This window comes from Oncorhynchus keta, chromosome 8 (assembly GCF_023373465.1).
Source record: "Oncorhynchus keta strain PuntledgeMale-10-30-2019 chromosome 8, Oket_V2, whole genome shotgun sequence".
NCBI classification, from domain to species: Eukaryota; Metazoa; Chordata; class Actinopteri; order Salmoniformes; family Salmonidae; genus Oncorhynchus; species Oncorhynchus keta.
The window spans coordinates 6702786-6728975 of NC_068428.1; the positions used below are offsets into that span (position 1 = coordinate 6702786).

Consider the following 26190-nt stretch of genomic DNA (forward strand, 5'->3'; position numbering starts at 1 on the left):
TCAAGTTTGCAGACGACACAAAAGTAGTGGGTTTGATTACCAACAACGACCAGACAGCCTACAGGTGGTGGGGACACTCGGAGTGTGGTGTCAGGAAAACAACCTCTCACTCAACGTCAACAAAACAAAAGAGATGATCGTGAACTTAAGGAAACAGCAGAGGGAGCACCCCCCTATCCACGTAGACGGGACAGTAGTGGAGAAGGTGCAACGTTTTAAGATCCTCAGCATACACATCACAGACAAACTGAAATAGTCCACCCACACAGACAGTGTGGTGAAAAAGGCGCAACAGCGCTCACAAGCTTTTACAGATACACAATTGAGAGCATCCTGTCGGGCTGTATCACCGCCTGGTACGGAAACTGCACTGCCCTCAACAGCAAGGCTCTCAAGAAGATGGTGCGGACTGCACAACGCATCAGCGGGGGGCAAACTACCTGCCCTCCAACACACCTACAGCACCCGATGTCACACGAAGGCCAAAAAGATCATCAAGGACAACAATCACCCAAACCTATGCCTGTTCACCCTACTACCATCCAGAAGGTGAGGTCAGTACAGGTGCATCAAAGCTGGGACTGAGAGACTGAAAAACAGCTTCCATCTCAAGGCCATCAGACTGCTAAACAGCCATCACTAACACAATGAGGCTGCTGCCTACGTACAGACTCAAGTCATTGGCCACTTTAATAAATTGATCACTAGTCACTTTAAATCATGCCACTTTAATAATGTTTACATATCTTACATTACTCATCTCATATGTATATACTGTACCTTATACCATCTATTGAATCTTGCCTATGCCGCTCGGCCATCGCTCATCCATATATTAATATTCACATTCTTATTCATTCCTTTACACTTGTGCGTATATAAGGTAGTTGTTGTGGAATTGTTAGATTACTTGTCAGATATTACTGCATTGTCAGAACTAGAAGCACAAGCATTTCGCCACACACATTAACATCTGCTAATCATGTGTTTGTGACCAATAACATTTGATTTGATTTGATACTGGGTGACTCACTTTTACATGAGTTATTTTCTATAAAGGTATCATTACTTTCACTCAAGTATGACAATTGGGTGCTTTTTCTACCATATATGTGATATGCCGTATGATCCTGCTTGCTCTGTACTCCAGAGAAGTGACAATGTGACATGATATCCCTAGTTGATATTGACTTCTAACATAAATGCACACGCACAGCCTGTGCAAGTGTGTGCGCAGGGGGTTACGGATCAAAATGTTTGAAATCCACCGAGCTAGTGAATACATTGGGATTGGGTGCACCACAAACAGCAAATTGTAGGAAGAGAGAATAAATAAATATGTTTGGTGATCAAGAAAATGAACCCTTTACTTTGCCCACCAGAATGGGGCTTCAAACAACAATTACTAGCATAGACCTACTGGTCTTTTGGTATGTCAACATATCTTGAAATTCACAATTTACTTATGAAGCTTGCATTTGGAATTTGTTGATACATTTTTGTTTTTGACAAAATAATGAAAGCGTCTGTCTCGAAGCCTCAATAAATAGACAAAGATTTGTAGTTGGACAAGTCACTGCCAGTATAGATTTTTGAGACTTGACTTGCCCTTAGAATGCACGACTTGGACTTGACTCGACACTCAACCCGTTCTACTTGGGACTCAATTTAAGACTTGGACCTTCTGACTTGACACTTCCTTGTGACTCGAATAATAGTGACTTGGTCCCATATCAGCTATGTAGCTATTGTATTTCCCTCACTTACTCTCCCGGGGAGGAGCTTGCCTCCACTCTCTTTTGCAGCTAACTCAGCCTGCAACGGATGGGCGCCAGCCATCAATCTGTAAGTCTTTGCTCACTCTTTGCTTTTGGTCTGCGGTTTTGTTTTACAGTTCCTTCACACCCCTTGACTTTTTCCACATTTTGTGGTGTTAGTCTGAATTTGAAATGGATTAAATTGAGATTGCCTGTCACTGGACTACATACAATACTCCATAATGTAAAAGTGGAATTGTGTTTTTTGAAATTGTTTACAAACTAATTGAAAATGAAAATATGAAATGTATTGAGTCAATAAGTGTTCAACCCCTTTTGTTATGGCAGGCCTAAAGAAGTTCAAGAGTAAAAATGTGCCGAACAAGTCACAAAATAAGTTGCATGGACTCGCTCACGCAATTATCTGTAAGGTTACTCAGTCGAGCAGTGGATTTCAAACACCGATTCAACCACAAAGACCAGGGAGGTTATCAATGCCTCGCAAAACAGGGCATCTCTTGGTAGATGGGTAAAAAAAAAGACATTGAATATCCCTTTGAGCTTGGTGAAGTTATTAATTACACTTTGGATGGTGTGTCAATAAACCCAGTCACAACAAATATACATACGGGTGTCCTTCCTAGCTCAGTTGAGAGGAAAGAAACCACTCCGGGAATTCACCATGAGGCAAATGTTGACTTTAAATCAGTTACAGAGTTTAATGGCTGTGAAGAAAACTGATGGATGGATCAACAACATTGTAGTCACTCCACAATACTAGCCTAATTGACAAAGCAAAACATGTGGAAAGCAATGAACTCTTTGTCATGAAAACAGAGTGTTATGTTTGGGGCAAATCCAATACAACACATTAATGAGTACCACTTTCCATATTTTCAAGCATAGTGGTGGCTGCATCATGTTATGGCTATGTTTGTCATCGTTAAGGACTGGGGAGTTTTTCAGGATGAAAAAAAAAAACGGAATGTAGCTAAGCACAGGCAAAATCATAGAGGAAAACCTGGTTGTCTGCTTTCCACCAGACACTGGGAAATTAATTCATCTTTCAGCAGGATAATAACCTAAAACACAAGGCCAAATCTACACTGGAGTTGCTTACCAAGAAGACAGTGAATGTTCCTGAGTGGCCGAGTTACAGTTTTGACATAAATCTACTTGAAAATCTATGACAAAACCTGAAAATGGTTGTCTAGAAATGATCAACAACCAATTTGACAGAGCTTGAAGAATTTTTAAAATAATAATGGGCAAATGTTTCACAATCCAGGTGTTGAAAGCTGTTAAGGACATGCATATCTGGTGCATGTCTACTCATTATGTCAGATATCCGGAAATGTATAGATATTGACCCTTTTCACCCAGTGACTGGGTAAATGTCCTGGACCATAGGTAGGCATTTATCCAGATTGTCATACCTTCATAGCGACCTTGTGTCATACCGGGATATTCAGTAATACTGGCACTGAACACAAACCCCACTGTAATCCGAAGGTTAGCAGTTAGCAGTGCTGACAAGTATATGTAACATCCCGTAGAGAATGCTAACTAAATGCTACGAGCGCATTGCAAACATGTTCTAGTCTCTGACTTAAAGTATTTGCAGGTCAGAAACCCCAGCTCATTAAGTTATACAAGTTACAAAAAAATGCTGCTCACAGTAATACTAGACAGCAAGGCTCCTTGATCCAGGATGGGATTCTCTGCTGTTAACAAACAAAGCTTGATTTTGGAATAAGCTCATAGCTAACTAGCTACGAAATTAGCATACCAAATGTACAACTGCAGAGCATTTAGCACATTTTAGACAGTTAACTTAATAGTAATAAGATATCTGGCAAACATTTAGTTGTGAATTCCATACTGTAACTCGATCACCTGGCACGTTCTGCACAACAGTGAGCGACTTACAAGGCACCGGTCTCTCAATGTTTTGTCGTTGTAAACAAACACCATGTGACTGGGGGCTACCAGTAAGCTTCATAATGAAAAATAACGTGACAGGTGAAATAAAGAACGCAATGTTATTTATCTCTGATTCAAAGGGGTTTGGTTAAATGCGAATCACACATTTCAGTTGAAGACATTCATTTGTACAACTGACTAGGTATCCCCCTTTCCTTTTTTCTCACGTTATGTACAAGTTGACTGCAGGTCAACTTAAAAAGTAGCTACAAATATTAAAATTTATTTTTTTTTAAAACTGTGCATGGTTGTGCATGGATTGCACACCTGAGTAATGAGCCAGTCATGGGTAACCATCTGTCGGCTTGTCCCCTTGTGTGTTGGGTTTGATGTGCTTCCCCAAGCAGTCTAGAGCATCCTTGGCAGTGGAAAACGTGTGCGTTGTGTTCTGGAATTGTGAAGATGTGTTTCGCTGGGTGGATGAAGCCGCATCTCAGGTTTAGCTTGCATCGCTGGGATCTCACCTCGTTGTAGGTCTCCCTCTGTTTTAGCAGTCGGGCACTCAGGTCTTGGTAGATGCCGATCCTCTTCTCTGCAAGGCTAACAAATTTGCCGCTTGACTCCAAAGCTGTGGATCCGTACAATCCTACAGCAAGAGTTGAGCTGTGTGGTTCTCAGTGTTAATCAGCAGCACTGGGCCCATCTTCTCCTGCCGAACAGCTCATAGAAAAGATCATGGAAGAAGTTGGAAGCTGCTTCCACTCTAGTTTCAAGTCCGGATTTTCGATTGATTACATCTTTTAAAAGAGTTTGATCATCCCTTACAACTTAGCTGGTGCTGTTTCCAGGTCATGGAGTCGCACCTCTGTCGTGTTGGCTTGAAAAATGTATAAGTGAGGTGTATGTTAGATGTGGTTACGGTTATGCTACCTACCCTTTAAAGACCCCTGCCACCAAAAGCCACAGACTTTTCTCTCTGCTTCCGCACTCCAAACGGTACCAGAGCAACAAGTCTGACACCAACAGGCTCCCACACAGCTTCTGTCCCCAAGCCATAAGGCTGCTAAATAGCGAACAAAATAGCGACACGGACTATCATTGACCTTATTTGATTCATATTTTTGCACTGACTCTATGCACACTCACAGGACTATACACACTCACTCACACACACTCACACTGATACTCTAATACACACTCACACTTAGCATGCACACGCATCCACATGGACTTTACACACATATACGCTGCTACTCCACTGGTCATATTCTGATGCCTAGTCACCTCACCCCTATACATATCTACCCCTACCACTCCAGCATCCCTGCACATTGTAGATATGGTATTGGCACTGACCCTGTAATAGCTTAGCTACTTTCTCATGTTCTATTCCTTGTGTGGTTTTGTTTTACTTCACTTTATAGTCCTATGGATATTGACTATTGCATTGTTGGGAAAGAGCTTGAAAGAACGGCATTTCACTGTACCTGTGCACATGACAATGCAACTTGAAACACACACACACACTAGCCTCACTCACGCCACCCTTCTGGAAAAAGCTCTTTCGATCACAAATCTAGGAAGACAACCACACTTTCTCCATTAATCGTAAGTTTACCAAATCTTTCCATTTCATCTATCACTTTTCTTTGTTTTGTTTTTGCATGAAGCAAGGGATAACAATAGTACATGCTCCATACAATGAGTGTACAAAACATTGGGAACACTGGGTCTTTCCATGACATTGTCACGTTCGTCGTAAGAACATTCGGACCAAAGCGCAACGTGATATGGGTTCCACATATTTATTGAAGTGAAACGCACAAAACAATAAAGAACAAACTAAACGTGATGTAAATGAAGTGCTCACAGGCAACTACACATAAACAAGATCACACCACAACAGGACCAAGCAGCGTGCCCAGGAGGAGAAGGTATCCTGGACTTGGGAGGACATCTTGGATGGGAAGGGATCCTGAACTTGGGAGGAAATCCTGGCAGGACAGGATAGGTTTCCTTGGCAGCAGACGCAAGGAGAGAAGGGAGGACAGCGACGACGCCAAGGTTCGCGGCCACAAGGGGTGGTCGGCGGAGCCGAGGAGTGAGTCAGAGATCGTCAGTGAGTTGATGGAGAAATTGGAGGAGAGAGAAATGAGAGAGTTGTTGTGTTGGTGTATGATGCACGACATTCGCCCTAAGGAGTGACATCAGTTTGGTAAAATCTGTGCCGGCTCCATGCACCAGGTCTCCAGTACACCCCCCCCAGCTCTACGCACTCTCCTTGAGGTGCGTGTCATCTGTCCGGTACGTCCTGTGCCAGCTCCCCGCACTCGCCGTGCGAAGTGTGTCATCGTTCCGGTACAATCTGTGCCGGCTATACACACCAGGTCTCCAGTATGCCTCCACAGCCCAGTACGTCCTGTGCCAGCTCCACGCCCCAGACCTCCAGCGACGGTCGGCAGTCCAGAGCCTCCAGCGACGGTCTGCAGTCCAGAGCCTCCCGCTCCATGGCCGGAGCCTTCCTCTGCGCCGGTGCCCAGTCCAGGCACGGCGTCCAGTCCTGCTCCATGGCCGGAGCCTTCCTCTGCGCCGGTGCCCAGTCCAGGCACGGCGTCCAGTCCCGCTCTAAGGCCGGAGCCTTCCTCTGCACCAAGGTCCAGTCCAGGCACAGTGTTCAGTACTGCTCCATGGCTGGATCCACGGGATGAGCGGGTTCTTCGTCCCGCACCAGAGCCGCCATCGACGCTAGATGCCCAACCAGACCCTCCCCTATAGAGTCAGGTTTTGAGTCTGCTCCTTTGGGGGGGGGGGGTGTACTGTCATGCCCTGACCATAGAGAGCCTTTTTATTCTCTTCTATTGTGGTTAGGTCGGGGTGTGACTAGGGTGGGTAATCTATGTTGCCTGTGAGCACTTCATTTACATCACGTTTCATTTGTTCTTTATTGTTTTGTGCGTTTCACTTCAATAAATATGTGGAACCCATGGTCCGAATGTTCTTACGACGATCGTGACAGACAGACTCACCAGGTGAATCCAGGTGAAAGTTATGATCCCTTATTGATGTCACTTGTTAAATCCACTTCAATCAATGTAGAGGAAGGGGAGGAGACAGGTTAAAGAATGATTTTAAACCTTGAGACAATTGAGATATGGTTTGTGTATGGGTGCCATTCAGTGGGTGACTGGGCAAGACAAAATATTTAAGTGCATTTTAATTGAGTATGGTAGTAGGTGCCAGGCGCATCGGTTTGAGTGTGTCAAGAACTGCAACACTGCTGTGTTCTTCACACTCAACAGTTTCCCGTTTGTATCAAGAATGGTCCACCACCCAAAGGACATCCAGCCAACTTGACACAACTGTGGGAAGCATTGGAGTCAACATGGGCCAGTATCCCTGTGGAACTCTTTAGACACCTTTAGTCCATGCCCCAACTAATTCAGGCTGTTCTGGGGGCAAAAAGGGGTACAAGTCAATATTATGAAGATGTTCCTAATGTTTTGAACATAGTGTATATCCTTTTGAAACAATCAAATATATCTGTTTGATCCATATATTTTCCAGACTTTATTGTATAAAAGAGCAGTATATCCCTCGTAATGCCTATTAGGTACTGGTCTGCAATGTGTTACACTGCATTTGGTCCAGGTGGAAACACTTACCTACTCAGTCAGCAGTTTCGCTCTCTAAACTACATATATCAGATCAAGGCTGTGTGCCCGACACACCTTACAGATCCTGCAATTAGGGGGTTTGAGTGTACACACACACACATACATTCCACTCAGTTGGGTCGATGTAAGTCTCTACCCTCCATCTCTGTGTTTATCCCCGCTGCCTGGTGGAGTTGTAGTGTTTTCACTGAAACGTTGCACACAAACATCGAACAAACGTAGTCCAGATCTGTTTCACATGTCAGTGTTGGATTATAGAGTGAGCCCACCTCTCCTCTTTATATGGCTAAGTACAGAGGGGATGTACAGACTTCTGCAGACAGTCTGTTGGATTAGAGAATTCAGGGACCTCTGCACAGTGTTCATTATGGAGCTACGTAATCAGATAATCATGTGCTCAACTACTACTCAAACAACTCAACCTCGGCTCACCTTTAGTACACAATACTCAAAGTCCCAGTATCAACGATGGAGAGTCGATGTCGAACGTGACATTTGTGGCAAATATTGTGTATTGTGAAAGCAGTTTAAACTGTGAGAGAACTCACTATGATCATATGCAGATGTTTACAGCTGTTAATGGATGGAACACAATTCGGCAGACTCCGGAAATGTCTCCTGAAATTCCCCTAATAGATCTTTTCCCGTAGCGATGTGACTCTATTCCCTCAACGTCAGTCAGACCAGGGGGCTGATCGTGGACTATATAGATGGCTTGCAGTTGCGTCACAAATCACATAGCAACCACACCAGGCGCCATGTTCCCAATCTGGCCCTCAAACCACCACGGTCACCTAATAATCCCCAGTTTACAATTGGCTCATTCATCCCCCTCCTGTCCCCTGTAACTATTCCCCAGGTCATTGCTGTAAATGAGAACGTGTTTTACCAACTTACCTGGTAAAATAACAGATAAATAAACATATTTTTTTTAATATTTAAAATGTTGGCAGACCAGAATCAGTCTGGTGGGGAAGCCCTCCAATCATCCACATGGCTGACTGTATTTTTCTACCACCTAAAACTTCTGGTAGATTGCCCATTATTTTGTTTTTCTAAGGACCCAGAAAATGTAGGCAGTGGGAGAACCTATTCAAGTAAGTAAATATATTTAGAAAATGATAGCTACAGGAACTGTGTGTGCAGGCTAACTGAAACGAGCTGCTAATGTATTGTTCGCCAGCTAGCTAACATTGCATACTTTATAGGTAGCCGAGTGAATTAACACACCTATCATACTACTATGACTGACCCTGTAAAACAACACCTATCATACTACTATGACTGACCCTGTAAAACAACACCTATCATACTACTATGACTGACCCTGTACAACAACACCTATCATAATACTATGACTGACCCTGTACAACAACACCTATCATAATACTATGACTGACCCTGTACAACAACACCTATCATAATACTATGACTGACCCTGTACAACAACACCTATCATAATACTATGACTGACCCTGTACAACAACACCTATCATAATACTATGACTGACCCTGTACAACAACACCTATCATAATACTATGACTGACCCTGTAAAACAACACATGACACTGCACCTATCATACTACTATGACTGACCCTGTAAAACAACACCTATCATAATACTATGACTGACCCTGTAAAACAACACCTATCATACTACTATGACTGACCCTGTAAAACAACACCTATCATACTACTATGACTGACCCTGTAAAACAACACATTACACTGCACCTATCATAATACTATGACTGACCCTGTACAACAACACCTATCATAATACTATGACTGACCCTGTACAACAACACCTATCATAATACTATGACTGACCCTGTACAACAACACCTATCATAATACTATGACTGACCCTGTACAACAACACCTATCATAATACTATGACTGACCCTGTACAACAACACCTATCATAATACTATGACTGACCCTGTACAACAACACCTATCATAATACTATGACTGACCCTGTACAACAACACCTATCATAATACTATGACTGACCCTGTACAACAACACCTATCATACTACTATGACTGACCCTGTACAACAACACCTATCATAATACTATGACTGACCCTGTACAACAACACCTATCATAATACTATGACTGACCCTGTACAACAACACCTATCATAATACTATGACTGACCCTGTAAAACAACACCTATCATACTACTATGACTGACCCTGTAAAACAACACCTATCATACTACTATGACTGACCCTGTAAAACAACACATTACACTGCACCAATCATACTACTATGACTGACCCTGTAAAACGACACCTATCATACTACTATGGATGACCCTGTACAACAACACCTATCATAATACTATGACTGACCCTGTAAAACAACACATTACACTGCACCAATCATACTACTATGACTGACCCTGTAAAACAACACCTATCATACTACTGACCCTGTACAACAACACCTATCATACTACTATGACTGACCCTGTAAAACAACACCTATCATACTACTATGGCTGACCCTGTACAACAACACCTATCATACTACTATGACTGACCCTGTAAAACAACACCTATCATACTACTATGGCTGACCCTGTACAACAACACCTATCATAATACTATGACTGACCCTGTAAAACAACACCTATCATAATACTATGACTGACCCTGTACAACAACACATGACACTGCACCTATCATACTACTATGATCATACTACTATGACTGACCCTGTACAACAACACCTATCATAATACTATGACTGACCCTGTACAACAACACCTATCATAATACTATGACTGACCCTGTACAACAACACCTATCATACTACTATGACTGACCCTGTAAAACAACACCTATCATACTACTATGGCTGACCCTGTACAACAACACCTATCATACTACTATGACTGACCCTGTAAAACAACACCTATCATAATACTATGACTGACCCTGTAAAACAACACATTACACTGCACCAATCATACTACTATGCCTGACCCTGTAAAACAACACCTATCATAATACTATGACTGACCCTGTACAACAACACCTATCATACTACTATGCCTGACCCTGTACAACAACACCTATCATACTACTATGACTGACCCTGTAAAACAACACCTATCATAATACTATGACTGACCCTGTAAAACAACACATTACACTGCACCAATCATACTACTATGCCTGACCCTGTAAAACAACACCTATCATAATACTATGACTGACCCTGTACAACAACACCTATCATACTACTATGGCTGACCCTGTAAAACAACACCTATCATAATACTATGCCTGACCCTGTAAAACAACACCTATCATACTACTATGACTGACCCTGTAAAACAACACATATCATACTACTATGGCTGACCCTGTAAAACAACACATTACACTGCACCAACACATTACACTGCACCAATCATACTACTATGCCTGACCCTGTAAAACAACACCTATCATACTACTATGGCTGACCCTGTAAAACAACACATTACACTGCACCTATCATAATACTATGACTGAACCTGTAAAACAACACCTATCATTCTACTATGACTGACCCTGTAAAACAACACCTATCATACTACTATGGCAGACCCTGTAAAACAACACATTACACTGCACCTATCATAATACTATGGCTGACCCTGTACAACAACACCTATCATACTACTATGGCTGACCCTGTACAACAACACCTATCATACTACTATGGCTGACCCTGTACAACAACACCTATCATAATACTATGACTGACCCTGTACAACAACACCTATCATAATACTATGACTGACCCTGTACAACAACACCTATCATAATACTATGACTGACCCTGTAAAACAACACCTATCATACTACTATGACTGACCCTGTAAAACAACACCTATCATACTACTATGACTGACCCTGTACAACAACACCTATCATACTACTATGACTGACCCTGTAAAACAACACCTATCATACTACTATGACTGACCCTGTAAAACAACACCTATCATACTACTATGGCTGACCCTGTAAAACAACACCTATCATAATACTATGACTGACCCTGTAAAACAACACCTATCATACTACTATGGCTGACCCTGTAAAACAACACATTACACTGCACCAATCATACTACTATGACTGACCCTGTAAAACAACACCTATCATACTACTATGGCTGACCCTGTAAAACAACACCTATCATACTACTATGACTGACCCTGTACAACAACACCTATCATACTACTATGGCTGACCCTGTACAACAACACCTATCATAATACTATGACTGACCCTGTACAACAACACCTATCATACTACTATGGCAGACCCTGTAAAACAACACATTACACTGCACCTATCATAATACTATGACTGAACCTGTAAAACAACACCTATCATTCTACTATGACTGACCCTGTAAAACAACACCTATCATACTACTATGGCAGACCCTGTAAAACAACACATTACACTGCACCTATCATACTACTATGACTGACCCTGTAAAACAACACCTATCATACTACTATGGCTGACCCTGTAAAACAACACCTATCATACTACTATGGCTGACCCTGTACAACAACACATTTCACTGCACCTTTCCAGTGAATGTGACAATAAAAACATCTTAATATGGCCGACTGGTGGCTTTTTTGCCTCTCATTGGCCAATACATAGCATCAGCAATCCATGGTGTATATACATCATCATTGTCAATGTCCCGTTTATTATCCCCCAGGAAAGAAGTATCTGATCATAACAGTCTGCCTGACCCCAATGTCAATGTCCTGTTTGCTATCCCCCCAGGAAAGAAGAAGCGAGGGAGGGAGTTTGGTTCCTACTCTGGGGAGGTGAAGACAAATGAGGGAGGAGTGGAGGACAAAGCCCCCCGGCCGCCAGACATGAACCCTGTGATCAATGCTACAACTGTCAGCACCGACATGTCCCTTATCAGTAGCTCACTGGCAGCCTTCAACTATATAGCAGGTACAGCAAAGTTCACAATGTTATGGCAACATCGCAAGCATATACATTACATTTTTACATTTAAGTCATTTAGCAGACGCTCTTATCCAGAGCGACTTACAAATTGGTGCATTCACCTTATGACATCCAGTGGAACAGCCACTTTACAATAGTGCATCTAAATCTTTTAAGGGGGGTGAGAAGGATTACTTTATCCTATCCTAGGTATTCCTTAAAGAGGTGGGGTTTCAGGTGTCTCCGGAAGGTGGTGATTGACTCCGCTGTCCTGGCGTCGTGAGGGAGTGTCCACCATTGGGGAGCCAGAGCAGTGAACAGTTTTGACTGGGCTGAGCGGGAACTGTACTTCCTCAGTGGTAGGGAGGCGAGCAGGCCAGAGGTGGATGAACGCAGTGCCCTTGTTTGGGTGTAGGGCCTGATCAGAGCCTGGAGGTACTGAGGTGCCGTTCCCCTCATATACCTTCATAGCAGGTTCAACGTTCAAACAACGTTACTGCAACATAGCTTAGTACAATGCTCACACAACCTAAAACAATAAAGCAGGTACAAAAACATTCACACAACATTACACCAACTTAGCAAGTGCAGCAACGTTCACACAACGTTACACCAACAAAGCAAGATCAACGTTCACACAACGTACACCTTCATAGCAGGTTAAACATTCACGCATCCTATAGCGTCAGAGCAGGTACAGGTTCGCACAACATTACAGCAACTTTGCATGTACAGAAACATTCACACAATCTCTTGGATGACAGTGCGGTAGAGAAGGGGTTAAGGTTGGGCTCTGAGGAACCTTTTACTGCAGTGGGCTAAATCAGGTCACACAAAGTGGTTGTTGGTAGTCTTAAACAAATTGACTTTGAAACCAAAGTATACACCTCACACACGTGGTTATTAAAAGAAGACACCTGTAGCAGGTCAGATATAGAGTTGAGATGTATTTTGAGTTTGCATTCCAATGTTACACTTTATATACATCACAGAGGACTGAAACATATCAAAACCGTTTGACATAGAAATACCAGATTTTCAGCATGTATTTTGAAATAATGTTTATTAATTATGAAACGTATGATTAATATTCTACCCATGAGGGCACTAGTCATTTGACTACAGGAAAGGGCTACAATCAACAATTGTTGATGCTAGGGCCCTGTAGTGGGTTTACATTGACATTTCTGTGTATCGTTTCTGTTAGGTTGTATGTGGGTGGTACAGACACTAATCTCCATCCACTGTGACTGAGAGGAGCTACTAAATATGGACTGGAGGAATGCAGATGTAGAGATAGTTTCCCCTGTAAAATCCCCCTCATACTCACTCACACACACACACATGAACACTGTCACACACGCATATGGTATATGCACGCAGGCACACACACATTCTCGCTCTCACACGCTCATGCACGTGCCCACACACACACACACACACACATATTACGCCTGTTCCCGTAAGTCACCTGCTCCAGCCAGCTGCTAAAACAGAGAGAACACAGTATTTCCTGTTCCTTTACCTCCCACTCGTATCGCTATTTCTTGTCCCAATCTCTGTGGTCATGGGAGAAGTACAGATTCTTTCATTTCAAACTGTGCCTCTCTGTGTTCAAAATGATTTACTGAGCAGTTGTGTAAGGCCAGAATGAGTAAATCCAGCAGAGCAAGTCGGAGTTAAATTAGTTTTTGCTTTCAAAGGCAAGATGTTGAAATGTATGAACGACATTTGGTTCTACATATGACAGTATTTGACTCTCTCTCTCTCTCTCTCTCTCCCTACAGACCACCCAGAGCGCGCTGCGCTCTACTTTGTGTGCGGCGTGTGCCTGGGCCTCCTCCTCACCCTGTTTGCTCTGGTGGTCCAGATCTCGTGCCGCACCGACTGCCAGCCTCGCCGCCGCTGCCCCGGCACCACCACCAAGAACCGCCTGCGGCCCACCGACTCCTCATCGGACTCCAGCGACTCAGACTCGGACTGGGAAACCACGTCGGATCTATCCGCGCGCCGCCACCGCCGCTTCGAGCGCACGCTCAACATGAACGTGTTCACGTCTGCGGAAGAGCTGGAGCGGGCACAGCGTCTGGAGGAGAGGGAGAGGATCATACGAGAGATCTGGATGAACGGTCAACCCGACATACCCGGGACGCGGAGCCTCAACCGCTATTATTGAGGACCGTAAATGAACCGCTACTAGATCTAGATGAACCCGGGACACGGAGCCTCAACTGCTATTATTGAGGACCGTAAATGAACCGCTACTAGATCTAGAAAGGGGGCTGTGAAGGTTGGAGTGCAGTACTTGAGATGGGATGTGTAGGACCACAAAAACACACTAGGGTTTGGGGATGGGGGGAAGGGACCCCACCACCGGACCTGGTTTTCGGAGGTGTGCATGATAACAGGACCACTTTGGACTGCGGGGGTTTGGAACCGCACGATGGAACACGGTGACGCTTGCAGACCAGGAAGGATAAATATCGCCCTCTGTCTGTCAGTCAGTCTGTGTCCGTGTGGGCACTGTAAAGCAAAAAAATAACTCTGTTGATGCAGTGAGAATAAGCTCCTACTTCTCAGCATGGTAAGCTTGACCCGGAGCCTGCCTCTCATTGGTGGAGGATGAAGGTGAAAGGTCAGCTAACTGCACTGCCTCACATTTTACCTCATCGCACCCTCCTGAAGTGGATGATCTTGAGATACTGAGACTGTGAAGCCTGAAAGGTCAAAGGTGACTTAAGGACAGTTGCCAATGTTACTCCAGTGTTGCCTAGTGGATATTGAGAATTGGGCAAATCTGAAAGCGTGCAGCTTGCTTTATGCTCACTCACCCTCCAGTATTCAAATGGTCGAATGGCTTTAGGAGAGGCGTAACAGTTCAAAGGACATCGTGACACTCAAAGTGAAACTTACAGCGTAACACTTACAGTCAAATTGGACAGTGGGACAGTGGACCAACAACGTCACAATCTTTAAGAGGAAAATGACCAAGGTCAACCAACGCTGTCTCTTGAACCCAAAATGTGTTTTGTTTTTTTTATTCTTCTCAAACATTTTATGAAATCTATTTTATATAATATTTAATAGTTGTATTGTTGTGTGTTTTTGTCTTTACGGTTATTATTATGAGATATTTTTATACTGCGGTTATCAAAACTTGTCTGGCACCTCAGGGATGCAATCCTAGGGGAGTCCAAAATGGCACCCTATTTCCTTTATAGTGCTCTACTTTTGGCTAGAACCTTATAAGGGTCTGGCAAATCTCTGGCTAAAATTAGTGCACAACATAGGGAATAGGGTGCCGTTTTGGATGTAGCCCCTAGCGTTTTTGTGTATGGTAGTTTCTATTTGTTTCTTAAGAAGAGGATTGGGGCCCGAATTCATTAAGCTTCTCATTGTAGGAGTGCTGATCTAGGATCAGGTCCCCCATCTCCATGTAATCTGATTCATTATGATATAAAAGGCTAAACTGATCCTAGATCAGCACTCTTACTCTTGAGTCACTTCATGAATACAGTCAATACTATACAATACTCCAGATGTGTCAGCATTTGAGCATTGGGCGAGTAACCGAAAGGTTGCTGCATAGGATCCCCGAGCTGACAAGGTACAAATCTGTCGTTCTGCCCCTGAGCAAGGAAGTTAACCCACTGTTCCCTGGGCGCCGAAGACGTGGATGTTGATAATGGCAGCCCCCCGCACCTCTCTGATTCAGAGGGGTTGGGTTAAATGCGGAAGACATTTCAGTTGAATGCATTCAGTTGTACAACTGACTAGGTATCCCCCTTTCCCATTTATAAAATGAAAAAACACCATGGAAAACACCTCGAAGAGGTCAAGTGATTTAATAGGCTTATTTTTTATATGTTTTAATATGCACAGTGCAGTGGCCTACCTGGCAACAAGGATGTCTATTGGTGGAGAAGGTAACCCAGTCAAGCTGTTATATTAGAATCCATCAATCAATTGCAATAATCTTTTTCTCACTTTGTCAAACAGGCTTGTGTGTGTGTTGTCCACATGAAAATGGCGAGGCTGGCCCTAGATCAGTTTTGTCATGCCAGTGGCCATAGGACTTGTCAAGACAGCACAAAAAGATCTAGGACCACAGGCAAGGAAATGGCTACAGAACAAAATCCTGTTAATTTGCCTACCAGTGAAAGAGCTTCCTAAATATTACTGTGGTCATCACTACTAGGGTTAACCACCACGTGACACTGTTGGGCTATCTGTCAGGTATTATTGTAATGATCATGTTGTTAATAATATAAGCTATTATCACTACAGTTCAGTTGCACTGGGTGAACCGTAGGAATCATGGTTTATCAAAAGAAGTTTGGGATTTTCTTGCGTGAGAGGTGAAATGAGAAGGCAGTGACGAATCTTCACTCCAACTGCAATCAATTATGTTTTTTTTTTTATTGAAAAAGCTTGTGTTTCAGTTTCAATGGGACAGAAAATATGCCAATACAATAGCTGGTAAGTGAGACCAAAATATGACTCCTGTGCTTGGAATAAACTGTGTTGAAAACTGTGTTGGAAATAAGGTCTTGACTCATCTTGTTTTATTTTTACCTAGTTATGTGAATTCACACAAATATTTGATCCACATCACCACTGTTCAGTGTATCATGAAGATTGTGCGCCATCTGGTGGCGAAACATGCGACTTTTGCGCATTTTATTTTGGTGATGTAAGTTTTGTTTATATTTCCCATAGCAACTGAAACTATTCCTGTTTCCTTAGTCACATCACCATATTTAAACCAGATTTCCATGGGAGTTTGATTAAATAAAAGGTGAATATCCTGCTGGCCAATGCTTATACTTTCTGTTCAGTAACTGTCCATTATTTCCAATGGACAATAAACACTATTACAATATTACAAGCAATGTCGGTAAACACTGGACATTGCCACTGGTGGCTTGCCATTTTTGCCAGGAAACACCTTTCGGGATGTTACGGGCCAAGTAGTTGAGCCGATCATGGAAAATAAACCTGCAATATAAACGTAACGTGTCGATATCTATCACGCTGTGGCCTACACTTGTTCGATTGCAACAAAAAGACTACATCGAGCTCTGATGCCCTTGGAATGTGGATTGTGCAGTGGCATCCTTTGTATTGCAAATAAAACCCAGTGTGAAATGACAAATAGATAGATAGCATAATAAGCTATTTTCTCATCTTGTTACATTATGATTGAGGTTTTGTAGAAGCCTGTTTGAATGATTAACTGACTAACTGCAACTTGATACACTAGAAAATGGCTACAAATGACAGTGTAAAACCATTCAGCTGTATACCGCTGCTGTTAAGGTCAACATGCCAAGTTGACTCCTCCAAGTCACCTCATAAACTAGCCACTCCATTGAGGTCAAAGTCAAAAACATTCACTTTAAACTACCACAGGGATTTGATTTCCCCGATGATTTTCCTGTGAATTCCTGCTTCTCCTCAATTCATAGAAACCGACTAGCTCTGGTCCAAGGCATGTGGCGCATTCCTCCACTATTAGAGGAGGAATGCACACTATTCCTTGGACCAGAGCTAAGAAATGGAACCTTTCAAGTGCAAGTGCTGGTTCATTTTTATTTGATATATTTTTGGGGTGGGGTCGAGGTGAGGAGGACGATTATTTAAGAGACTGTTTGAAGATAATTTTGGAAGATGGGCAAGGACTCTGATTTCCTAGCTTCAGGAAGAAGCTGGTTCAACCAGGATCGAGAAGTGCTTGGACCGGGGTGAGCGGGAGCCGCCGTTCCATAGGATGGGAGGGCCAGGAGACCTGAGGTGACATAAGGGCATGCTCGGGTTGGGGTATAGGGTTTGAGCCTGAAGGTAGGGAGGGGCAGCTCCTTTTGCTGTTCCGTCGGTAACACCATGGACGTGTAGAGAATACGAGCTTCGACTGGAAGCCAGTGGAGTGTCGGGTGACATCTGAGAACCTGGAAAGGTTGAAAACCAGGCGGGCTGCAGTGTTCTGGATAAGTTGCAGGGGTTTGATGGCAAAAGCGGGGAGCCCAGCCAACAGCGAGTTGTAGTCGTCCAACTACTCTACGGATGTTGTAGAGCATGAACCTGCAGGCACAAGTCACTGCTTTGATGTTTGCAGAGAACGACAGGAGGTTGTCCAGGGTCCAATCAAGGTTCTTTGTACTCTGGGAAGGGGACACCGTGGAGTTGTCGACCGTAATGGAGAGGTCTTTGAGCGGGCAGGCCTTCACCGGGAGGAAGAGCAGCTCCGTCTTGTCGAAGTTGAGCTTGAGGTGGTGGGCCGACATCCAAGTTGAGATATCGGCCAGGCATGTAGAATTTGTGTTGCCACCTGGGTGTCAGAAGGGGGAAGGAGAAAAGTAGTTGAGTTTCATCCGCATAGCAGTGATAAGAGAGACTTGGTGTGAAGAGGAAAGGGCCTAGAACTGAGCCCTGGGGGACACCAGTAGTGGTAGGAATGGCCTGCAAGGCAGAATGCAATCCAAGAGAGTGCAGAGTCTAAGACGCCCAGCCTTGAGAGGGTGGAAAGCAGGATCTGATGGTTCACTGTGTCAAAGGCAGTGGATAGATCTAGGACTATGTGAATAGAGAGAGAGTCAGCTTTGGCAGTGCGGAGAGCCTCCGTGTCACAGAGAATGGCAGAACAGAGATTACTCACCTCAAACTGGATGAAGATTTTTTATTTAATGAGTCTGACGCGAAGGATATACTGCTTTCCCAAGACCAGGCCCGGGGCGGATATCGGAGTGCCTTGTGAGAATTCATCGGAGAGTGGGCAAACTGCCACTACCATCCGTCCTATTGGCCAATGTGCAATCACAGGAAAATGAACTGGATTATCTCAGATCAAGACTATCCTACCAATGGGACATTAAAACTGTAATATCTTATGTTTCACTGAGTCGTGGCTGAAGGACAACATGGATAATATAGAGGTGGCTTGGTTTTCTGTGCATCGGTAGGACAGAGCAGCAACGTCTGGTAAGACTAGGGGCAGGGTGTCTATTTGTCAATAACAGCTAGTGCGCGATGTCTAATATTAAAGAAGTCTGGAGGTAATGCTCGCCTGCGGTAGAGTACCTCATGATAATTTGTAGACCCCACTATCTATCGAGAGAGTTCTCATCTATATTATTCGTAGCAGTCTATTTATAACCACAAACCAATGCTGGCACTAGGACCGCACTCAACGAGCTACGGACTACAAAGGTAAACCCAGTCGCAAGCTGCCCAGTGACATGTAGCCTACCAGACAAGCTAAATTCCTTTTATGCTCGCGTTGATGCAAGTAACACTGAAGCATGCATAAGATCACCAGCTGTTCAGGATGACTGTGTGATCATGCTCTCTGTAGCCAATGTGAGCAAGACCTTTAAATAGGTCAACATTTACAAGGCCGCGGGGCCAGACAGATTACCAGGATGTGTACTCAGAGCATGCGCAGACCAACTTTCTTCATTGACATTTTCAACCTCTCCCTGACCGAGTCTGTAATACCTACGTTTCAAGCAGACCACCATAGCCCCTTTGACCAATAAAGTGAATGTAGCCTTCCTAAATGGCTACCGCACCATAGCACTCACGTTGGTAGCCATGAAGTGCTCTGAAAGGCTTGTCATGGCTCACATCAACACCATAATCTCAGAAACCCTAGACCCACTCCAATTCGCATACCACCCCAAAAGATCCACTAATGACGCAATCCACTAATGACTCAATTTCAATCGCAACCCACACTCCACAGTGTGGTGCCAGGAAAACAAACTCTTCCTCAATGTGACAAAGGATCGTGGACGACAGGAAAAGAAGGGCTGAACAGGCCCCCATTAACATCGACGGGGCTGTCGTGGAGAGGGTCGAGAGTTTCAAGTTCCTTGGTGTCCACATCACCAACTAACTATCATGGTCCAAGCACACCAAGACAGTTGTGAAGAGGGCACAAGAACACCTTTTCCCCCCCAGGAGAGTGAAAAGATTTGGCATGGGTCCCCAGATCCTCAAAAAGTTATACAGCTGCACCATTGAGAGCATCCTGACCGGTTGCATCACCGCCTGGTATGACAACTGCTCGGCATCCGACCATAAGGTGTACGACCCAGTACATCACTGGGGCTAAGCTTCTTGCCTATATGCTTGGCGGTGTCAGAGGAAGGCCCAAAAAATGGTCAAAGACTCCAGTCACCCAAGTCATAGACTGTTCTCTCTACTACCACACGGCAAGCGGTGATGGAGAGCCAAGTCTAGGTCCAAAAGGCTCCTTAACAGCTTCTACCCACAAGTCATAAGTCTGCTGAACAATTAATCAAATGGCCACCCGGACTATTTACATTGACACCCCCACCCCCTGTATGTAGCCTGTTTATTGTAATTTTATTGTGTTACTTTTTTATTTAAAAAAATACTTTAGTATATTTAGTCAATATTTTCTTAACTCTATTTCTTGAACTGGGTTTTCGGTTAAGGGCTTGTAAGTAAGGACTTCACGGTAAGGTCTAGCTAGACCTGTTGTATTCAGCGCATGTGACGATTAAAATTGGATTCGATGTCATATCCTTAACCTAGGCCAGCCGATTGCAGGTGGACTCTCCCGCCAACATGAGCTTCCTGCTGCTCTCACCCCAAATACACACACACACACACACACACACTATTATGAGTGTTCCCCTATTTACATGTTTGTTATGTGTGTTGTGTGTTTGAGAAGAGGCCTCTGGTGTGAGTGGATAACATGTAGATGACCTCCCGAGTTCTTGGACAGAAAGATCACGTGTTAGTGGTTTAAGCTTTACTCTACTCTTAAACCACAAGCCCTGAGTTTCCAACATAACCTGACGTGTGTGTGTGTTACAGGCGGAGTTGAAGGCAGAACTTGTGACAGCGGCAACATCTGGAGCTCCACGAAGTAATGGGTGACTTATTGCAGTTCCTGTTACTACGAGGAACAAGAAACGTCTTCATGTTCGGCAGCAAGTACTTCTCCCCATTTGCCTCCCACCGACCCTTGGGGGCACCTTCAACCCTCGTCACCTTGAGGACACACACGGGGGCTGCATCTCAATAGTCTAGAAGCGTCCTCTCATAGGCACTTTAGTGAGGACAATACTCTTCTGGTAAGCACTTGTCACTAATATGTAGAGAGGCCCTTGAATGTGTTCATCAAATATGAATGCTTTTATGGATGTTTATTTTACGATATTGTTTTTACTGTCTAATGTTTTTGTTTGTATTAGCTTCCAATCAACTTTGTTGAAATGATAATCGCAAGAATTGCAGTTTTTGAGTCCAGATTTTTTGCCTTCTGCAAAACACTTTGTGCAGTCAATAACACAGATTGTGTTTTTTAAAATTCTCCTGAAAAACCTGCGGCATAGTAGCCTTTATCATCTCACGAGGCGGCCATGGAATGAGATTCTTGGTGTGCTCAGTAATGACATCTTTCCAGAATATCAATGTTTTACTGACCTGACCGGAAGACCTTTTGAAGTGTCTTGCTAAATCAGCTATAACAAAGTTGGGTCTAAGTTTCATTAGTGTCAACAGAATTTGGTCTACAACCAGCATTGTTGATGATGTGGGGGCAAAACCTTGTAAGCAAGACACAAGAGTGTCGAATTCTAATAGTGGAATCCCTGTGTACAGCAGACAGTCGGCATCATCTTTCAATGTAACATCTGCAACAGACAGTGACCTCTCAGGGGCTGGTGCAGTTGTCATGCCACATGTGATGATAGGTCCTTTGGAGTAGGTGGCATCCACCTCTGCTGGGTCTGACCACTGTGTTTGGGCATCATGGAAGGTCTTTGAAATAGGACCTGGCTCCTCAGAAACCTCCACCACACCAGGCTCATCTGAAGGTGGTGATTAGTTGAATATGAATACAGATGATTAGTTAATGAGATTGGGTAAAGATCTGGAAAAGAAAATTAGGGATACATAGACTAGGTTTAATATTTTCTAAATAAGTTATTTGTCTATTAATATTACTATAAATTGAGAATCGTGGATTAAGGTTCCACAATATGTACCGTATTTCTAATGTCAGGTAGCCTACCACTGACTCAGTGTTTACAATTATAAAGCGTTAAACAAAGATTTCATAAGTGGCAGATTTAAAATTTTAAAAAGTGGCTGGTAGAAATTAGATTCATTTCAGACCCTGACTAGAAGCTTTCGTAGTCAGATTCTAGTAACAAAAAGTGAAGACAAACACGCGATATCAAAACTAGTCAACATACCTGTTCTTGTGGCATGTCTGTCAACCCTCCTGCTGAGGCGGTGTCTCTTCCCTGGTGGCCTCAACCCAGAAAGAGTGTTGGGTTATCCTGCGTTGGCGTCTTATCAACGAAGTGACACGAGCAAACATACAACTTTTTGGGGGGCTTTTTTTAAAGTTAAAGTTTTTGAGCAAGTTTCTTTTCGCTTCCTCGTCATTTGGGAGGTGATGCCAAGATGGCGGCTTAAACAGATGCTATTTTACCGAGCTCAGCACCAAACTTCAGAAATGTTGTGAAAAGAAGAAGTTTACAGTCATTACTATTTTTATTTGTTCAAGATATAAAGACCTTTCCGGTGACTGGAATAATAGTATAATGTATTTCGGCATGTCCATGCAAAGTCGTGACAAAAATATAAAAGAAACTAACCGTTCTATTGCTAATCAACAAGAGAGAAACGTGCTAATAGACACCTGCCATAACTACGCTTGGCCTATGGATAATATCATGCTTTCGAATGCTGTTGAAGTTGACAAATTCCCCTCTTTACCGGTTACTCTGTGCAAACCTCCACCCTCCAAAAACCCCAACATGAAGTCTGATATCGTGGCTACCCTCTCCTTACTCATCAACTCCAGGTCTGACGCCATTGACAAAATGGTTGGCACAAACACCACGGTTATCGAAGGCTTGAAAGACTGGAGTTTGCATGTGGTGAAATCAAGGATGTGAAAACGAGAGTGGCAAAAGTTTTATAAAATGTAGAAAAGAATAACAATGTCTACCATAGACGTCTCACTGATCTGGAACAATACACAAGAAGATGGAATCTGAGACTCTACGGCTTGCCAGAGGTGGAGAATGAAGATGGAACCTGAGACTCTACGGCTTGCCAGAGGTGGAGAATGAAGATGGAACCTGAGACTCTACGGCTTGCCAGAGGTGGAGAATGAAGATGGAACCTGAGACTCTACGGCTTGCCAGAGGTGGAGAATGAAGATGGAACCTGAGACTCTACGGCTTGCCAGAGGTGGAGAATGAAGATGGAACCTGAGACTCTACGGCTTGCCAGAGGTGGAGAATGAAGATGTGCGAGGAGAGGCTATCCGTATCTGCCAAGAAGTTTTGCCTGCAGTGAAGAACAAAGTTGGTGATACCATCGACGTTGTGAATCGCCTCGGCAACAGCAAAACAATTGAAGACCAAGGGGTATCATCATCCTCTTCACTGCCAGATTCTACAGGGATGCTGTTTGGAAAGCTGCTAGGAAGAACGCCTTCCTTCAGAACCATGGTATGCGTTTCACCGAGCATCTCAGCCCGGAGGACATAGAAAGAAGGAACAAGTTGTGGCCAACGATCAAGATAGCACGAAATGAGGGGAAGGCTGCTTACTTCGTCGGAGGACGAGGCTACATCAACAGTTCAGAAATCCATATTCCTCCCTAAAATCTCACCAGAAGGAACAGGTTGATGGTTTCAGCCAGGTGACAATTTCAGTCTACTCAGGTACTTCAATTTATTAGTTTGTTCTTGTATGACCAGAATAGCTATTTTATTTACAAACTTATGATTGAAAGCTGTATTTATTTATGTATACAGTAACTAAGATTCTGTTTTAAAGGGCATACAGGTCTGCTCTGACTTTACACGGTTATTGTTCTATTTGGTTATTAATACTTATTTCCAAGTAAAAAAGGTCTTAGGAACATGTATATGTAAAACATTTTTTATTCAATTATTTTATGATAATAATATCCTATTGGTGAGCCAAATGGTAAACGCAGAGGATCTTTTACTAAGTTATAAGGAATTCTTATCACTTTACATGGTCCCTGTAACACCTAAAGATTTTGCAATTGTTTTAGATGCCATTCCCTCAGGTGTTCCTTTATTATTCAGGAACGTGTCAAGACCTGACCCTCAGAGCCTACCTTCTGTTGACCCTGTTGACTCATCAGTAGGAAAGACCTGACCCTCAGAGCCTACCTTCTATTGACCCTGTTGACTCATCAGTAGGAAAGACCTGGCCCTCAGAGCCTACCTTCTATTGACCCTGTTGACTCATCAGTAGGAAAGACCTGGCCCTCAGAGCCTACCTTCTATTGACCCTGTTGACTCATCAGTAGGAAAGACCTGGCCCTCAGAGCCTACCTTCTATTGACCCTGTTGACTCATCAGTAGGAAAGACCTGGCCCTCAGAGCCTACCTTCTATTGACCCTGTTGACTCATCAGTAGGAAAGATTTGTTTCTCTTTTGGTCCATTCAACAACAGAGTGATTAAGAACCTTGTTTCAGCAGGATGTTGTATCTATACCTTATGTCATGCCTTATTGGAATGGATTTATTGATAATATCTGTTGGAAAAAAGTTTGGATGATGCCACACACATACCTACTTGTTAACAAAATTAAGGAAGTTTCCATTAAAAGTATTAATAAATATTATCCTGCCAACCATTATATGAAGAAGTTTAAGAAAAACGTAAAGTGAAATTGTACCTTTTGTAATGACTACCCAGAAACGGTGTTGCATTTTTTTTAACATTGTATTAAAGTCAGAAAACTGTGGCAAGACATCAGTAGATTTATAATTTAACGCATTTATGAAAATGTTACACTACTGTGGAGAGATGTACTGCTTGGATTGTTTACCTACAATAGAAATAATCTGAAACAATTTTATGTAATTTACTTCATTACCGTATTCTTTTGGCCAAATGTAATATTCACAGATGTAAAATCAAAAACAAAACACCACATTTTCTTACCTTACAAAAAGAAATGTAACTGTATTTTAAGGCAATTAAATACTCTACTAACAAAAAGCTGTTGGAATTATACAGTTGAAGTCGCAAGTTGACATACACTTAGGTTGGAGTCATCAAAACTCATTTTTCAACCACTCCACAAATTTCTTGTTAATAAACTATAGTTTTGACAAGTCGGTTAGGACATCTACTTTGTGCATGACACAAGTCATTTTTCCAACAATTGTTTACAGACAGATGATTTCACTTAGAATTCACTGTATCACAATTCCAGTGAGTCAGAAGTTTACATACACTAAGTTGACTGTGCCTTTAAACAGCGTGGAAAAGTCCAGAAAATTACATGGATGTAGAAGTTTCTGATAGGCTAATTGACATAATTTGAGTCAATTGGAGGTTTACTAGTGGATGTATTTCAAGGCCTGCCTTCAAACTAAGTCACACGTTGCTTGACATCATGGGAAAATCAAAAGAAATCAGCCAAGACCTCACGAAAAAAATTGTAAACCTCCACAAGTCTGGTTCATCCTTGGGAGCAATTTCCAAATGCCTGAAGGTACCACGTTCATCTGTACAAACAATAGTACGCAAGTATAAACACCATGGGACCACGCAGCCGTCATACCGCTCAGGAAGAAGACGCGTTCTGTCTCCTAGAGATTAACGTACTTTGGTGCGTTAAAGTGCAAATCAATCCCAGAACAACAGCAAAGGACCTTGTGAAGATGCTGGATGAAACGGGTACAAAAGTATCTATATCCACAGTAAAACAAGTCCTATATCGACATAACCTGAAAGGCCGCTCAGCAAGGAAGAAGCCACTGCTCCAAAACCACAATAAAAAGCCAGACTACAGATTGCAACTG

At 43.1% G+C, this 26190-nt stretch overlaps 1 protein-coding gene and 1 long non-coding RNA gene across 5 annotated transcripts in view; one reads left to right on the plus strand and one right to left on the minus strand.

Annotated features, from left to right (window-relative positions):
- LOC118386752 (protein eva-1 homolog C-like) overlaps nucleotides 1–17151 on the plus strand; it is a 226051-nt gene extending 208900 nt beyond the window's left edge. For all 4 annotated transcript variants that reach the window (XM_035774526.2, XM_035774527.2, XM_035774528.2 and 1 more), the window contains 2 exons: nucleotides 12170–12349; nucleotides 14131–17151. In XM_035774526.2, the coding sequence (XP_035630419.1) occupies nucleotides 12170–12349; nucleotides 14131–14519 (569 nt within the window). In that variant the 3' untranslated portion in view covers nucleotides 14520–17151. The remainder of the gene's footprint in view (nucleotides 1–12169; nucleotides 12350–14130) is intronic.
- LOC127931330 (uncharacterized) lies at nucleotides 10503–11938 on the minus strand. The gene is made up of 4 exons (XR_008140745.1): nucleotides 11826–11938; nucleotides 11432–11554; nucleotides 10779–10864; nucleotides 10503–10637 (listed from the first exon to the last, which is right to left on the minus strand). It is a non-coding gene; the product is annotated as an uncharacterized LOC127931330 (long non-coding RNA).
- Nucleotides 17152–26190: the final 9039 nt, after the last annotated feature.